The following is an 18,889-nucleotide window of genomic DNA, read 5'->3' on the forward strand; positions in this document are numbered from 1 at the left end:
GATGGCTGTCCGCTGTAACATGCTGGCTCGCAGATTCTCGCGATGTAGTACAGATGTTAAAATCATGCTCTTTAAGACGTATTGCCAAACTTTGTACACGTGTAATCTGTGGGTTAGCTACACGCAGCGGGCTCTCAGCGCCCTTCGTGTACAATACAACAATAGCCTTTATTACATAAATGTTGTATTACTTTAATGTAATCAGACCATGACTTGTTTTAAAACTGTATTATACATATTATCAATTGACTTACTTTTTTACTGATAAACATATAATTATACTCGTATAATTAACTGGCACATTAAAATAACATCAGTCGTAATAAAAAAAAGAAAAGGGGAGACATGTTAAAAAAAGTCGCGGTAGTAACGGGCTCCAACCGAGGCATCGGCCTGAGCATTGTTAAAGGATTATGCCGACGATTCGATGGTGCCGTCTATTTAACTTCAAGAAATGAAGTAGAAGGGAAATCAGCAGTCGACAATTTGAATAAACTAGGACTACATCCTGAATATCACCAACTCGATGTAACAGACAGAGCAAGTGTCCTAAAATTTAAAGAACATATCCAAAAAAAGTATGGTGGAATTGATATATTGATTAATAATGCCGGCGTATTGCCAAGTCGAGAATATTCATACGAATCAGAAGAAAATTTTAAGACTATAGACGTTAATTTCAAAAGTATATTAATTATTCAAGAATTACTTTTTCCTGTAATTAGAAATAATGGACGGATTCTCAACATATCCAGTGCGTTTGGTCATCTTTCTAATATAAAAAATAAATACTGGATCGAAAAGTTGTCTGACAAAGACCTATCTACTCGAGTTATCGAAAATTTTGTGGATTGGTTTCTAGAAGGTTGTAGAAACAAAACATTTAAAAAAGAAGATCTCGCAGATGACGCAACGTTTGCCTCGTGCAGAATATCAAAGGTGGCTCTGAGTGCCACCACCATCGTACAGCAAAAGGAACTCGAGAAAAGAAACATATCAGTTAATTCGATGCACCCCGGTCTGGTCCGCACTGACATGACGCAAGGCGTCGGCTTTTACAGCGCCGATGAGGCTGCTGAGACACCACTTTATCTAGTTCTAGATGCTCCCGCCACTATGAAAGGCTCTTTCATATGGCACGACGGGAAAGTACTAGATTGGTATGATTACAAAGCTGACTATTATTTCAAATATGCAAATTTTCTAGAATACCAATCAAAACATCAACAATAAAAAGAAATCTGCAGAACTTTTGCAACTTTCTCGTCATTTACATATGCGGGTTTAATGGACAGTTAAATTATCATACAAAAATCAATGTAAGTTTGCAGTAAATTGACCTTTGACTTAAATTATGCCAACTAAAGTTTACATTGTCAATTACATTGCGTAGAAATTTAATTTTAATTACGAGTATATAAATATTTATGAAAAAAACATATAGCAAAAGTAATAACTGTTTAAGCAATTTTAAGTATTGCAAGTAACGAAAGATAACATATCTATAGTTGTGATCGGACGACATTTTGTTTTTCGCTTTAACGTTACTGATAAAATACATTACATAACATATAATTTTGTTTTTTATAACTTACTAGCTTTTACCCGCGACTCCGTCCGCGCGGAATAAAAAATAGAAAACGGGGTAAAAATTATCCTATGTCCGTTTCCTGGTTCTAAGCTATCTGCCCACCAATTTTCAGTCAAATCGATGAAGCCGTTCTTGAGTTATAAACAGTGTAACTAACACGACTTTCTTTTATATCTATAAGAAGTCGTGTTAGTCACACCGTTTTCTATTTTTTATTCCGCGCGGACGGAGTCGCGGGTAAAAGCTAGTTCTTTTATATATATATATATATATATATATATATATATATATATATATATATATATATATATATATATATATATATATATATATATATATATATATATATATAAATATATATATATATATATATAGATAGAGTAGCTTTGTCGTGAACTATAACTCTATTGCTGTAGTCACGAATTGTCTACTGTGAATATACGTACCTACCTACACACGCATGTGTATACGTATCTGAATCGAGGTACCTACATACCTCGTCGATCTCTATGTAAGATGAGCATTCTCAAGCAAGGGTTTTGCACCCCGCGAATCTCTATCTAAGATGAACATCCTAAAGCAAGGGTTTTAAACCCCGCCAATGGCCTCCACCACCCCTTACAGCCATCCCTGTCCACACGGTCTGAATAACTCTGATTAATATGAACAAACAACTCACCGCAGTGATACATACACGACACATTAACATCGCATATAAACTGTACTTCTGATATTAATACTTAATTTTTTACCGAACCTATTCGCGTGCGTTCGCGACAAGGTTTTACCCGTGACTCCGTCCGTGCGGAATTAAAAATAGAAAACGCGGTTAAAAATTATCCTATGTCCGTTTCCTGGTTCTAAGCTACCTGCCCACCAATTTTGAGTCAAATCGATTCAGCCGTTCTTGAGTTATAAATAGTGTAACTAACACGACTTTCTTTTATATATATAGATGGATTATGTCCTTTCTAAGGTTAACTTGATTTAGATCAAATAAAAAATAATTTTAAAATTCTTAAAAAGTCACAATCACTTCAACTTAAAACAAAAAATCTACATTTTTAAAACTACTGCACCCTTATCTGAAGAAAAATATAATTTATTAAAACAAAGTCGGTCGTCATTGTCACCAGGCAAATTGATGACAGATATAGGCGAAGAAACAAGGAACATATTTGAAAGAACAACAAGACCGGCAACGAATAAATCACCCAAAGGAAGAAAAAGGTTACCTTATCAAGTGAATAAAGGTGAGTCATTTTATCCCAACGACGTATAGATTATTACACTTTGGGCGTGAAAGAGGTTGCTTAACAAATTATCAAATATATATATTAAAAAAAAAAATGGGACCCATCTGCAAGCACTTCCTTTCGATTAAAGTATTTTTTATCAAAATCGGACCACCAGGGGCGGAGTTTCGCGGCAACACACATAAAAAAAAATATAGTCGAATTGATAAACTCCTTCTTTTTGAAGTCGGCTAAAAAACTACCTAAACACATAGTGTTGTGACAAAACACTATGTAAGCCGCAGCAACCATCAGCGCCAAAATATCTAAAATCAAATAGACGCAAAATACTACAACTTAGAGGAGTCTGATATTTATATACATATTTAATAACTGCAATAGTTCAAGGTCAAGTTGTGAGACAAACTAGGCCCAAAAACGTCCACAAGCTAAGAGACACAAAATGTATGTAGTTGTATCGCTCACTCTCGAATAAATTGCTATAAGTATCACTCGCTTGCACAATAAGACGGAGGTGATTTGCCTTTCTGGTTCTCTGTGTGAAATAGACACACTTATTATCTTTAACGATAAGAAAAAAACCGGCCAAGTGCGAATCGAACTCGCGCACCGAGGGGTCCGTACAAACCTGTAGGTATATTAAAAGTTAAACCATCACGACAATCGAGTGATAGTTAAGACATTTTTATTGCAAAATGAAATCCCATAAAAATATAAACGGCAGTATTTTTTACAGTTCCAAGAGACAGTAGACCAGATATAAATTTCAGCACAAAAAAAAAGCAGCGGACAACAAAGTGATTCTATTAGGATCCGTTTTGTCCTTTCAAGGTACAGAACCCTAATGTATAGATTACAACGGGTACATTATATTTATAATCATGAAATCAGATAAAAATTTTAGTCAGTCGGAGACAATTCAGTCAGACAGTCATGCCAACAAAAGTCGCTGTGGTGACTGGATCTAACAAAGGCATAGGCCTCAGCATTGTCAAAGGTCTGTGCAAGCGATTCGATGGAGTTGTTTATTTAACGTCAAGAGACGTAAGCCGAGGAAAAGCTGCCGTTGAAAATTTAAATGCAGAAGGGCTATTCCCTGAATTTCACCAACTCGACGTATCAGACAGAAAAAGTGTTGAGCGATTTAGAGATCATATAAAAGAAAAATATGATGGGATTGATATTTTGATAAACAACGCTGGTGTTTCTGGTGGCTTAAATTCTGCGAACTACGATGAGTGCAAATCAGTAATAAATATTAATTTTAACAGCATTTTAATATTGGAGGAAATAATTTTTCCAATAGTAAGGGACAATGGTCGTATCCTTAACATCTCTAGTGACTGCGGCCATCTTTCCAACATAAGGAATAAGTATTGGATTGAAAAGCTATCCAGTAAAGATATAAAAATGGATGATATTCTACAGTTTGTTGATTGGTTTCTTCAAAGTATTAAGGACAACACGTTTAACAAAGAGGATATCGCAGATGGTGGGACAGTGGCAGCTTACAGAGTAGCGAAAGTGGCGCTGAGTGCCGCCACTATCGTTCAACAAAGGGAGCTCGACAAAAGGAATATTTCTATAAACTCAATGCACCCCGGATTGGTTCGCACGGATATGACCACCGGTATTGGATTCTACAGTGCTGACGAAGCCGCCAAAACTCCTATTTACCTAGTGCTCGATGCTCCTGCAAGTCTCAAAGGTGCTTATATTTGGCACGACGGAAAAGTGTTGGATTGGTACGATTATAATGCAGATTATTATTTCAAGATATCAACCGTTTTAGATCATTTACAAAAAAAAGTTTAGCTATCGAATTACTATAAGCATTTGCGAAATAAAACACTAATTCAGACATTTTCATGTTTTTTTTTTGAAATCCTAATACTCCAAATTTGAAGAAAAAGTTAAATTTATTTTCACTGAACTTAGTTAAGTTCGCTAACAATATTTTTTGTTATAACTATCACACTGATAACCTTTGCCTGCGATAAACATCCTTATATCTCGTATGTATTGATCTGAGCGTTAGTTTCATTTACATCTTCACGTAAAGTAGACATGTCAGTTAAAGTCGCCGTAGTGACGGGATCTAACAAAGGGATCGGTTTTAGCATCGTCAAAGGTTTGTGCAAAAGATTTGATGGGGTAGTGTACTTAACATCGCGGGATGATGCTCGAGGCAGAGCCGCAGTCGAACAGCTCAATGCATTGGGCCTGTCCCCGCATTACCACCAGCTGGATGTCGTCGACCGCGCGAGCGTCCTCAGGTTCAGGGATCACATAAAGGAAAAATACGGAGGAATAGACATACTGGTGAACAATGCCGCCATCGCCAACAGCGCCGAGTGGTATAATTCGTATGAAGAAAATAAAAATATCGTTGAAATTAATTATAAAAGCATATTAACTATTCAGGAATTATTATTTCCCTTAGTAAGAAATGGCGGTCGAATTCTAAACATTTCTAGTGATTGTGGACATTTATCCAACATAAAAAACAAATACTGGATTGGTAGATTATCGAATGAAAATCTGACTTTGAACGATATCAATGAATTTGTAGAATGGTTTCTTGAAAAATCGAAGAATGGAAATTTGTCCAAAGAGGACATAGCGGATAACGCAACATTTGCAGCGTATAGAGTGGCAAAAGTAGCTGTCAGTGCTTTAACGATGTTGCAGCAGAAGGAACTGGAGGGAAGAAACATATGTGTGAACTCGATGCACCCTGGCCTGGTGCGTACGGACATGACCCTTGGCGCAGGCTTCTATAGCGCAGACGAGGCGGCCGAAACTCCTCTGTACCTTGTGCTCGACGCCCCCGCCACTCTTAAGGGCTCTTATATCTGGTACGATAAGAAAGTCTTGGATTGGTATGATTGTAATGCTGATTATTATTTTAAAACTGCTACATTGCAGAAATGATATAAGATTTTAATATATTAAATATTATCATAAGAGAACTTTTCATTTTACATTTTCTTGATTTCCCTTAAATCCTTATTCTTGAAGCCAGATTTTACCGCGACGTGTTACGCTAGTCCTACAAGTTATGCCTGCTTTACTACTAGCGAAATTTAATGCTCACGGCATTACTGAATCTATATTTCTGAATCCATTCTTAGGCGGTTTTACTGCAATTTATTATATTACAGGTTTTATTTATCTTAATTGATTTAATTTCTAAATACAATACTAATTAGTAAACATGAGTGAACAAACTATATAATATATATTGTCTGGCTTAGCTCCAATATTTATAATTCTTATCTTGGAAGTCAGTAGGGCGTTAAGTTCGGCGAATTCAATGAAACCACTAAATTCATTATTCCATAAACAATTGTTCTAATGGCCGGCTTAATGCTTTCGCTCGTTGTTATTGCACCATTGTGGAGCATAATTATTTCTTAAGCAGGAGTTAACTACGCTTAAGTTGCCTCTAAAATAAAGGCGTTAAATTCACACATTACTCAGTTCGGAATTTGTCTCACACATCATAATAACTTTATTAAAAATTAGTACTCATCGTACAAAGGTTATGTATCAAAATTAGTTTGCTCTATCTACACATATATATCGATTGGACTTTGATAGTCGACCTCGACCGAGCGCGAAGGTGCGAGTCATCGAGATTACGATATTTTTTGTGTCGTGATATTATATTTGCCTACTTGCAAAGTATAATGTGATAATACGGTGATTTCTCAAAAATCCAGGAATAAAACTGTTTTATTTTATTTTTTACGTATATCTAAATCATGTTTAAATGTCAATTGAATTTTGATTACTTTTTTGTATTCTTATGTCGTAGTTTCAGAGTTAAGCTCTTTGTACTTTGTAAACATTATTTTGTGGCAAAGCGAATGGCTAAATCAAAATTTTACGAGAAAAAAAAATCTTGTAAATTTAACTTTATAACAAAAAAAATCTTTATGACTGCGAAAAATAAATAATAAACTGAATTTTTATTTTATACTTTACATTGAATAATAATTATTATCTTCATATTTTACAATACCTAAGTCAGATGTTTCTATGCAATGTGATATTAAAAAGCGAGTTATACAGAACGCGAACGCGAAACCGCGGCGATTAGGGTTAGATTGGCCTACCGCTGCCACCGCAGCCAGCCGCCGACAGCCCCCGCGTCCTACAACTCTTCATTCTATTACTACTTCTACTCATCCGTATTTTCAGTGGAGTTCGAAGGTAGCATGTTTCGGCGATGAATGCCGCTTGACTTCCTATCGAATATGTGAGGCATTGCATTGATAGCAAAGACAGCTGCCCGAGAGGATTCTGCATTGAAACTTCGTTGCTCACTGACGTCTCCAGTTACCTGTAACCGTACCGCCCTCGCTCCGCGCCTCTTGTTAGCAGGTCGCCCGCGTGCTCTGAGTAGCTCAACTAACATGATATTGTCTTATACTCTGCAATAATGTGTAGCAAAGAAACACATTTAATTGGAAAATGTACATCATGCAACTAAGAATCTCCTTTGTGATATTTTATTTTGATATAAAGAGACGGCTTAGTTACATTTTATTTTCTAAATTAGAAAAAAAGGATATTTGTTATAACGGCGCGGTGCGGTTCGACGAGTGCTGTCAGTAGCACACCACACGCCCACAACACATCACGTCCCAGGCTATACAGTCGATGTTACAAAGGCAAAAGGACTTCCAAAGCGATCCGGTCTGAAATCACAAAGGGATATCCGTCCATTGTGTCGGCTGGCGGCCAAACGCGGAGGTGACCCTTTCATTAAATATTGTTGCCCTTTTCATAAATTTTCAACGGACGGAGCGATAGCGTCGGGACTCAATTAAAATACAATCAATAACTTGTTATTCAACATTATCTACAGCTTTCTCTAGAGTTCTAAATAATATTGTATGTTCAAAATATTTTCAATATTTGTCCTGGCTCAGTGTAAATACCTACACCTGTATCAGTGAACGAAGAATGGAACATGGAACTGATTATTTTATACAAAAAAATTAATACAGTGTGCTGTTGTCAAAATACCTTTGTGACGTTTATGAAATTGTTTTAAGTTTTATATATTATTTTGTATTTATATCCAGCGAGCAGCAGCTCAATGAGCGTAAGTGATCAGACGCCACGCCCGCTGTTGCCAATCGGATGTCAATCCGCAACACAAAATACAACTACCATTCAAAAATATGTACGTTTTAAAGCTATTGTGTTGTAACTGAATATAAATATAATTCATGGTATATGTATCAATTGAACATTGTAAATGATTAATAAAGGTATCAAGAGAGCTTGTGTCCAGGTAGCCAACAATGCGGTGCGTACTACAATGGCGTATTGTGGATCGCAGCATTGTGTGCAAGTGTTAGCGCTGGGAGACTACTTGTACTGTACTGCTCCTACATATGTACAACATGTACACAATACCCTTTTTTTTTTTTTTTTTTTTTTTTTTTTTTTTTATAGTCTGGAAATGCATTTACGCACCCCCTACGCCGGGCTGTGCAATGGCGTAGGGGAGTGTGGGACTCGCCGGCCGCAGAAGGCGACCGGAATACCCACTAAAACCAGACTGCCCTCTCACGCGTTACGGCGGGGCCACGGGAACGCGTTAGCTTACTTCCGTGACCCCGCCTGCGTTTGGCCTCTACGGCCCTCAAAGTTTAAGTCGTGGGGAGAAGGGCAGCAGCGAATTGCCGCCTCCTTCTCCCCACTCTTCTCTGCCGGAGCGGGGGCGCTAGGGGATCCCCTTCGCGCTCCCGCTCCCTCTCCTCCTTCTGCGACATGACTGTTTCGCAGAAGGAGGAGACCGCGTTCCAAGACCTCTCACTTCCCAACATGGCGCGTACAACGCCGGGAAGTGAGAGGTCGCCGCCAATCGCCGCCACTAGGGTGCGGCGCTCTTCTCTCCAGGCGCAGCACACTTCGAGTGTGTGCTGCGCCGTGTCCTCGTCGGCGCCGCACCCGTGGCAGCGCATCCTCTCCTCCCTTCCGATCCGACACAGGTACCGTCCAAAACAACCATGTCCGGACAGCACCTGTGTCAGTCGGAAGGTGAGGGAGCCGTGGCTCCTCCCACACCATTCCGGGAGCAGTGGGCGTATGGCCTCTATAGTGCGCACGCCGTATTTGGCGTGCGCTAGGCCTCTCGCCCACAGCTCCACGGTCGTCATTCTCCTCGCCTCCCGGGCGCGGGAGATCTTCTCTGGGGCCGGGGCTTCGCCCCGGGCTCTTTGTGTGGCCCGCGCCCAGTAGGCTTCAGCCAGCACTCCCGCCTCGATTTCCCACGGAGGGGTGCCGGCCAGAACGCAGGCCGCCGCGTGGCCTACCGTTCGGTAGGCCCGGCACGCACGCGCCGCAACAATGCGTTGCGGCCTGCGGAGGAGGGCCCTGTTCGGTGCATTGAGGGCGCGAGCCCATATCGGTGCACCGTACAGGGCCATACTTTTGACGACCGTGGTGTACAGCATCCTCGCATGTACACCCGGACCGCTGAGGTTAGGGAGGAGCCTCGCCAAGGCTGAGGCCGCGCCCACAAGCCGGGGGGTCAGCGCTCGGAAGTGGTCACCGAAGCGCCAACCCCCGTCGAGGACAAGACCCAAATATTTTATCCGGGCCTTGACCCCGACTTCCTCTCCGTTGACCCGGAGGGTGGCCCCCGCAGGAACCCTCCACCGAGGCCCTTTAAAACAGAGGGCCTCGGTTTTGCTGAGGGCCACTCGGAGGCCTAGTGCCTCGATCCTCCGGGTCAATAATGTGGCTCCGGCCTCAGCCCTTCTCACCAATCTACTCCACGTGGTGTCCCGGACGGCAACCAGCGTGTCATCTGCATAGCAGATGACCGCCATCCGAGACAGCACCTCTCCGCGGATGGCCCAGTCATATCCGATGTTCCACAGGAGGGGCCCTAGCACGGACCCCTGTGGAACACCGGTGGCCATCCGCCTCTCCTCTCGACCGGTTCTCCCCATGTAGGACACTACCCGCCCTTGCAGGTAGTGTCCCACGACTCTCCGCAGGTAGAGGGGCACTCCGTGATACCGGAGCGCCTCCTCTATTACCGCAAAGGGGAGGGAGCCGAAGGCATTGGCGATGTCCAGTGACACCGCCATGGCTCCCTGCCCCTTTTGGGCCGCTTCGTCGGTGAACTTCTTCAGGGCGGCCAGGGCGTCCAAGGTGGATCGTCCTGACCGGAACCCGAATTGGTTCACCGAAAGCTGCGGCCCATCCCTCGCTAGATGATGGATGATCCGGGCAGCTATAACTCGCTCCAACAGCTTCCCGGCCTCATCCAGCATCACCAGCGGGCGGTATCCCGACGGAGAGTCCGCAAGGCGGCCTTCTTTCCTTATAAGGACCAGCCGCCCCTCCTTCCACACCTCAGGGAAGTGCCCCGCTGCCAGACAGTCGTCGAAGAGGCAGCGGAGGCGGTCCCCGAGGTGCTTTAACGCGATGGGGAGAACCTTCCCCGGAACCCCATCCGGTCCCGGGGCCTTCCGCGGGCCTTGGAGCCGGCGGGCCGCCCCTAGCATTTCGTCCTCTGTTATCAGAGGAGGATTAGGGGCGGATGTACACAATACCCTAATTCAACTTAGTACATTGACTTAATCTTCTGTTTAACTACAATTCAATGGTAGGTATAGCTTGACTTTGAACTATGTTTTACCTGTAAAGTTACATTTATTATAATAATTTAATCTAAGTGAGATATTGTTTTATAACATAGCAGCAGCTGCCTGCGACTTTGTCGGCGCGGAATAAAAATAAATCCAATAGTAAATATATCCTTTTGTCATTCGGGGATAGATTATCTTCCCAAGAGTAAAATAAATCAGTTCTCTAGTAGTTCAATGTAAAAGACGATTAAACCTTTCCTTTATATAACACTAGCTGTCACCGGCGACTCTGTCCGCGCGCAGTTAAAAAAAAACTTAATAGCGGTATGAAAAATAGATGTTGGCCGATTCTCAGACCTACTCAATATGCTCCCAAAATTTCATGAGAATCGGTCAAGCCGTTTCGAAGGAGTTTAACCACAAAAACCGCGACACGACAATTTTATGTATAAAGATGTTATGCGAGTGTTCAAAATAAATAAAATATTCTATATCGATTAGATTGATAAAGCGGCCTGGGACTTATCGTATGTTGTATTACTTACGCAGACTTTATGATAAACATCATTAATTATCACGCAAATGATAAACATTTTAATTGCAGCATTTTATTAATTAATTATTAAGTAAAATTTTACATTAGAAGTATTTTCTAACATTTAGTAAATTTTATCTGAATATTTAGGAAGCAAATAAACAGGATCTATTTGTTTGGACGCGGTCCAATGCCATGTCCCGGTCACCGCCGCGCCCTCTATTCGCCTGTTAACTGCTAACTACATATTTATATTGTGATACCATTAAAGCTATTAAAAATAGCTTAAATCAATTAAAGGAAAGTGTTCATTATTAACAATTAAACGAAATGAGGTGACAGCTTCAAAACGTTAAACTTTTTACAGGACTTACTTTTTGAGCAAGACGAGATTGTTTTGGCTTGGCTACATTTCTTAACATCGTTTAGCGTTTGTTGCGATTAACGCTTACTTACATTAAATTGAAAAAATCGTAGTGTAACAAATATTCCAACATAATACGAATGACGCTGTCCGCAATAGTACTACAACCCATTAGTTCCGACTACGACTCATAGATGGCGCCACATATGTTTTAAAAAGCGGTGACGAATGTCGTATGGTTTTACTTAATTCATTTATTATGTAAACGTTTGGATTAAGGAGATCAAGAGTGTTCTAAGAGCGATTCTGCCTTGTATATATTAGCTTGCCGCCTGGTGACTAATTATATAAAGCGAATAGCTCCTTCTCTTAATATAGGCTGCTTGCGCTAGTGACGGCCTAACTTAATAAAATAACCGCTTGCTTTGGTTGTAACGGTTAATCAAATACCTGGTGTTGTTACTAGGCCAATTCGGCTTATCTCTCACCCATCCCCTACAATCTTGCGACCAACGTGGGGCCAATCGAATCAGCCGACGTACATCTCCTACAGTAGTAAAATATAAAAAGAGTATATCAAAAATTCGGTTATTTGTAAATTATTCAAGGTGCGAGTTCAACTTTACCTCGGTTTACCTTAAAACTTCAGACGACGCGGAGTTATCTACATTAGTATTCAGCATCAGACGACCTTGATAACCAAAATTTCAGACCCCAACTTCAGTATCGAATATTAACTAAACATCGAAAGTAACTTTTGTAAAGACGCGGCGCGTGATCTTACTTTAAATGTATTTTCTAAACACTTACATTGTTACACAACGAGTATATTATTTCAGGACTATGTTAGTACATTGTTACACTTCATGCGAACAAATAGATGTAGTAGGTATGTGAGTTTAACCTTACTAATATTATAAATGCGAATGTTTAGAGGTACACATGTATGTATGGATTGATATTTGTTAGAAGGTATCGCTGAAATTTGGCATTAATGTAAAACATAGTCTGGAAGAACATATATGCTACTAAGTCCGTTGTATTTTCATTTCCGGTCTGACGAAGTCGCGGGTGACAGCTAGTATTTTTATATTTTTATCAACATGAACTACGTGTTCTATGTCTTATACCTATATCCAATATTAACGTAACATAACTACGTTATATTTTAAGAGGAATTTCCTGCTAAATTGTGAACGCCGCGTCGCGCCGCGCTACTCCTGTCCTGTGCCAGAAAACTGTTTAAAAGCCAAGCCAAAAGCAATTTTAGGAACGTTAGGATTTTATCTATAGTTAATAGCGGCATTGGATATTGCATACTGGGGTACGATACCAAATTCTATAATAATTTTCAATGTATTTCAACCCCAATTGAACGTATTCAATTGTAGGTTACGCATAATATGTTTGTAACTAATGCATAGATCAAAGGTATTTAGCTGGTAACCAAGCAGTATATAACAGACGATTAAATTCAGAATATGCAGAGATAGGTATGTAATGTATAGAGTCAGCGGCGGAGTGGAGCGCTAGATCGCAGTAAAAACGTCAATGATTGTTCGCCGCCGATGCGAGCTTCAAGCATATTTGTTTATCTCTCGAAACCGATGAAAAAGTCGTGTTAATTTGAAGTGCATGTTTTTAATGGCACTTCGTTAGAGATTCATCTTTTAATTGATTTGTAATTACAAATCGCAGTGCATTTCATTTCATATCCTCATTTTATCATACTTCATACTAATACTATAAATGCGAATGTTTATATGGACGACGGATGGATGTTTGTTTAAAAGAATCTTCGGAACGCCTGAATAGATCTAGATAAAAATTGGTCACAGACATAGAATATAGTCTGGATGAACACATTGGCTACTTCTCAAGTTTTTTTAATTCCGCGCAGACGGTGTCACGAGCGACAGCTATTTTCATATATTGTAATTTTTTATTTGTACACAAGTAATATTGTGTGTTAAAGTTAACTTGCTTATAGTGCGATATAAAGCGGGTTCGGGAGCCCGAGTAACAAATAATTACCTAACTACGTATTGTGACGACTTACCAACTAGAGTCCCGTACCACCAACTCCAGGTTCTAAGTACTTACACTACTGAGTCTCAGTCGAGTCAATAATATTTGCACAGCACTCGTACTGGCTACCATTTAGCGAGGTATTATAGCGGCAAAATTTACTTATTTGAAAGAAAGAAAGAAAAAAAAACATTTAATACGTTTTTATTAAAAATAAGGATCAGTTATTAATTTCGAATCGTAAACTAATCAATCAATAGAAGTCGCCTGTAGCGCGGCGGAGGTGCAAGTGACTTAGGTTTCAAAAACTTAATCAATATAAAATGGCATGGATATAATATATTTACCGAACACTAATTGTAAGTACATAATAATATGTCATATGATGAATTTGTAATCCTGTCAGCTTATTATAAAGTATAATCCTCAGTCATCTCTAATTAAATTAGAATTAATTACAGTAAGCACAAACTAGATGTGAGATGCATAAGCTTAATATTCCGCGGATCGTATTAGCTTAATCAATGTTAATAGGTTTGAAGAACACGTAAATTCTGAGCGAACCATTTCACTGTAATTATCGAGCAATTAATGCACATTACACATAATTATATATGGATGGAGATGGACCGATCAGATGTCCAGGGGGACAGCTACAGCCGCTCTTTTACATTGACTTTTGATCACATTTTTTCATTGATTTACAGACTTTTTTGAACATTGGTTTAGGGACATCAATGTACAAAAAAGACAGAGACTACGGAGGAGTGGCGGCGCCTCGTAAATCTGGGCACCGATACCTGATGATCACGACCAGTCTGAAAAGACTGCAGCGACCGAGAAGAAGAATTAACTTGATTATTGGGTATAAAGTATTGAGAGTTCTGTTCAAATAATGAAGCGATTTTGATTAAGAAAACGTCAAGAAATAGAAGCGATGAAATAATAATAAAAAAATTAAATAAAAATTTAAATTTCTTCTAGCCAATGATGAAATGTTCGAAAATTATGAAGTCAATACAAACAGAGAGAGTCTGTTCCTTTTATTCCCGCAGAATATAAATTTATTACAGTTTTTGAACATTAAAAAAATAAGATAACACTAACTAATACTTAGTACTTTTTTGTAATATTATAAAATCCTAATATCCTATAAAATTATGTGTCAAAACTTTTTTTTAACCATTTTACAATAAACGGAATTATTATTTATAACATTTCTTTCATCGACTCCGTGGCGCAACGGTAGCGCGTCTGACTCCAGATCAGAAGGTTGCGTGTTCAAATCACGTCGGGGTCAATGTGTTCTTTTTTTTATTAATTTTGCAAAATGTAAATACATATTGATTTTGGGAATCCTTTTATTAAACAATACATTACTTTGTTTCAACGTGTAAAATAAGAACAGTCCTGACAGTATTAAATGACGTTATAGTATACCAACAAAAATTGCAAAGAAAATCACTTAGAGTTTACTGATTTCATATTAGAGTTTCCTTTTTACTCGTGAATACAAAAACTTTTTACCGGCGACAAAATTTATCAAGTGAACTGAGTAGTTTCTGAATTCAACCAGAGCAAAAGAGCGTTCAAATCTTTTATCTTTATGATATTACCTAGTTTATATTATACTTCAATACAAATGCTATATCTGTTCAGAAACGACATTCGATTCCCGGTGGCGAGGTGCGGGGGTAGGGGGGTTGGGGTCACCAAGGGGTTAGGGTGGGGGGCGACATGTCTCGACGCCACAATGCATTGCTGTTGTTATTGCTCAAACATGCTTCAATACATATTATATTACTGCATACGATGTATTTGTTTATTTACCACTTCAACATTTATTATTTTTCCGCATTATTTCTTGGATATTCTTAGAAACAAAAAAGGCTCATCTATAAAGAAAATACTTGTAAAGAACTTTAAATAATCGTGGTTTTAACTCATATACTTTTCGTAAGAAACGGGATTCTTATCGGGATTATATTAATGTCAGGAGCTTAAATATCTCAATCGTGGTAAGCATCCCATATATTACGAACAGTATATACTTATAAAGAAGTTTTTTATGAAAAACTTTGTACTGAAAAACATCAAGCTTTGAGTGGTATGAAAAATGCCTGCATGTCAGATAAATCTCAAAAATATAAGCAAAAAGTACACATAAGCGATAAAAATCTATCTAACTCTACAATCGAATTCAAGCATCGTTTAGAACATTTGGATTTGTACAAAAGCAATTTGCTACGTGATACAATATTGCGCTGCACAATGCCGCGCTGCTTCGGTGCATATGTACTTTTACAGCATCGATAAGTTATGAAACACGTGGCACCTTAATCTATATATATAAAAGAAAGTCGTGTTAGTTACACTATTTATAACTCAAGAGCGGCTGAATCGATTTGACTGAAAATTAGTGGGCAGGTAGCTTAGAACCAGGAAACGGACATAGGATAATTTTTACCCCGTTTTCTATTTTTTATTCCGCGCGGACGGAGTCGCGGGTAAAAGCTAGTCTTTTTATAAATGTAACGAAACATGAACAAGAATTACTTATGTCACCGCAGTGAAAAATTTGACACGATCCCAACAAAACATTTATAGAAATGAGTTATGTGATACGTTCTTTAATTTTCTAGGTTTTAAATCAGTGTAATTCACTGAAATGTTAAAGAACAATTACTTTAGTTGTTCGTTCCTATACATCGAATAAATATTTATATTTTTGCTTTATTTGTCCTAATGTCAAATTTTAAAACGTAATATGACTTTAAGCCTATCAAAAATTGCCCAGCAATTTTACGATTACAATTATTGTAATACTATTTTATACATACTTTGTTTTCATTTCAAGCGTGGCTATAAACTTGTATAAACCTAAACCGCAGCCGCAGTTTTTATATTCATTTATTCTATTAATTAAGTAATAAACTAGTAATTTTTTTCTTTATTGAAACATTTAATTTTGAAAACCAGTATACACATCCCAAGCGCACACTCACACACAGTACGTGTGTACCAGTCGACCACAAACGTCAATTCCATACATATTTAAATGACGATCAATGTTAATTGACTCGTTATAGATTCGACACTGCATCTAATTATGTAAACTAATTGCCAAATGAACAATTAGAATTTAATTTATACCGTATTTGTGTTATGTTTATATTCCTTTTAATAAAAAATTATACCTAAAGAAGTGATAATTAAATATTATGTAGTAGTTACGGTTTATGTAATACAAATGTATGCCACTTAGAATTATCACAAAACCATTAATGAACATATTATATGTTACCTTTTTAGTGCCTTAAAAAGTAAAAAGAGGGGTGGCTCAACTTAGCCGATACCAGACTAAATCCGGTGTTGAGGATATCAGCCACCCCCTCTTCCCAATATCTAAGAGAGAGAACATAATGTAATGTAACGTTGTTGTAGTCAAACTGTCAACTCTATTGTATTTCAATACAAAAATTTCAAACTGTAATTAATAAAAATGCTTGTCCGTAAAGTCTTAGTTGTTATTAAAGTAAAAGGCATTAAGTGAGATGGCAGAGAGGCGGGCATTCAGTTCTTTACTTGTGTCTACGAAATGATTGTCTTCAGTTTAATGAATTGAGCAGTTTTAATTAAATCCCGCATTAAAAGAAGCCCCTCAGGTAATACCAAATCAACCAACAATTTGAACCTTATCACAAACGGCATAAAGTTATTAAGCTTAAAAACGATTTGACTTTTTAAACTAGTTTCTTATTGTTCTGAAGTTTAATTTAGTATAAAAAGAACGGAATTGTATCAGGGTATTTAGTAATAACGATAACTGAAGGTGAACAAGTTCCAATAAAAGTATATTAAGTAATATGTGTCAGGTTACATATAACGAAACGATCAAAAGCGTCGCTAAGGGTAGCTGACACCCCCCCCCTGTCCTCCCTCTCTAGAGAATCGATTTAATGAAAAAATATATAAACTTCTACAAAATACTAAGATGCCTACAATCTTTATAGATAAGTTAAACTATTTGTGAGTATTTAAAAAAATTTTTGCCAAGCGGTTAAAGAGATACGTTCAGGTCGCATTACACTTTTGTGAGCGTGGATTCGAATTCAAATTCTGACAAATATACTATTGTTAATGTTGTACGTTTATTTAATCAATGCCCTAATAAATAAGGTTATTACACATTCAAGACTAAAGAAAACTTTTCAATATTGTAACTAAGATACCCACGCTAAAGTATTGAAAACTAAAGTTGTACTTCCCACGTTAATCTAAGGAATATGTAGGTACCTTACATGAAATTCACATACATTTTAGTACTTATATTTTAGTTACTTTTGTAAAAAAAATCTATTTACTAGTTAAAAACGAAGCGATAAATAATTCGGGTAGTGCAGTGAATACGGTTAACGTGTGAGCTCCCGCGCCAGCTGCGGGCAACGAGCACACCATGTACCTCTCCCCCTACTCCTCGCCCCACTACCTATGGATCCACCACTACATATAAACAACTAATTAATTTTGCATAGCGTTATAAGATATACGTCTACTTTGCTTTATATAGATTTGATCGGCTTCGATTGTTTCGTGTTTATATCAGAGTGAGCCGGAGATACAAGAACCATCAGTAAATTGATGTAATGAATTTTGCCTGATGTCTTATTATATTACAGAAAATAAGCATCACAAATAATTATTTACAACAGCAATTTTATAAAAATAAATTTTGACACAAGATAGTTCTCGTGGAACGATATCTAGTCACACCTCACAACCACACAATGACCGGTTAGTCCTTTGTGACGGCAACGGAGACGCGGCGAGTGACTCTGCCCCGCATCTTGTCTCAGAGAACACAAACAATACAACTGAAACAAGAAACGTCTTGACGCTTGCATTGTCCGTGGGAAATCAACTGAAATTGTTCTGTACTATGACATAGAAATTTTTAGGACTTTAGTTTTTATTTTTCTCAATTTATAAAATCCAAAGTGAAGATCCCCAAATGGAGCTGTAGACCCTCAATGGATTTTTCATTAAAAAAAATACTGAGTACAGACATAGATTATAATAATAAATTCTTAATTTTACTAAAAATAAAACAAAATACAAAAAAATCTTTGTAAGTGTGATATTGTTTGGTCTCGGAATAAATTCAGAGCGAGCGAGGGTGTCGCGGCGCAGGCTAGAAATATGTTTGAGTTAGTGAGGCGAGGCAATCTACTGGAACGACAGTTTTTTTCCTTCGACATGCCGGTTTGTACGCCGCCCTTATATCTCTCGACATAATAAAACCCAGAAAAAGAAAATATATCGCGACCTCTCTCTATTTTATATTTGATTTTCATCTACTTTCATAATAGAATACGTTAGAACCGCTCATGACATGTGGCGGTTGTTGACGATTAGAATTTTAAACGTTTCAAAAGAAATTGTATTCGTTCTGCTTTTTAATGATCAATTGATTATCGCTTTACTAATATTAAC

The 18,889-nt window shown here is 38.2% G+C and overlaps 3 protein-coding genes and 1 non-coding gene across 4 annotated transcripts; all 4 read left to right on the forward strand.

The window, feature by feature from the left end:
• Window positions 1-332: 332 nt before the first annotated feature.
• LOC106712799 (carbonyl reductase [NADPH] 3-like) lies at window positions 333-1,272 on the forward strand. Its single transcript, XM_045679290.1, has one exon. It carries the CDS (start codon window positions 346-348, stop codon window positions 1,231-1,233), a length of 888 nt encoding a protein of 295 aa, XP_045535246.1. The 5' UTR covers window positions 333-345; the 3' UTR covers window positions 1,234-1,272.
• A 2,462-nt stretch (window positions 1,273-3,734) lies between these two features.
• Window positions 3,735-4,741, forward strand: LOC106712788 (carbonyl reductase [NADPH] 3). Its single transcript, XM_014505431.2, has one exon. It carries the CDS (start codon window positions 3,781-3,783, stop codon window positions 4,660-4,662), a length of 882 nt encoding a protein of 293 aa, XP_014360917.2. The 5' UTR covers window positions 3,735-3,780; the 3' UTR covers window positions 4,663-4,741.
• A 141-nt stretch (window positions 4,742-4,882) lies between these two features.
• On the forward strand, window positions 4,883-5,808 carry LOC106712790 (carbonyl reductase [NADPH] 1). Its single transcript, XM_014505433.2, has one exon. The coding sequence runs from the start codon at window positions 4,915-4,917 to the stop codon at window positions 5,779-5,781; it is 867 nt and encodes a 288-aa protein (XP_014360919.2). The 5' UTR covers window positions 4,883-4,914; the 3' UTR covers window positions 5,782-5,808.
• An 8,816-nt stretch (window positions 5,809-14,624) lies between these two features.
• On the forward strand, window positions 14,625-14,696 carry Trnaw-cca. Its single transcript has one exon. It is a non-coding gene; the product is annotated as a tRNA-Trp (tRNA).
• The last annotated feature ends 4,193 nt before the right edge of the window (window positions 14,697-18,889 follow it).

Source organism: Papilio machaon, chromosome 1 (assembly GCF_912999745.1).
Source record: "Papilio machaon chromosome 1, ilPapMach1.1, whole genome shotgun sequence".
Taxonomy (NCBI): Eukaryota; Metazoa; Arthropoda; class Insecta; order Lepidoptera; family Papilionidae; genus Papilio; species Papilio machaon.

Excerpts from the sequence above, each read along its gene's own strand:
- LOC106712799 (XM_045679290.1), top strand. The coding sequence starts at position 346 with ATGTTAAAAAAAGTCGCGGTAGTAACGGGCTCCAACCGAGGCATCGGC.
- LOC106712788 (XM_014505431.2), top strand. The coding sequence starts at position 3,781 with ATGCCAACAAAAGTCGCTGTGGTGACTGGATCTAACAAAGGCATAGGC.
- LOC106712790 (XM_014505433.2), top strand. The coding sequence starts at position 4,915 with ATGTCAGTTAAAGTCGCCGTAGTGACGGGATCTAACAAAGGGATCGGT.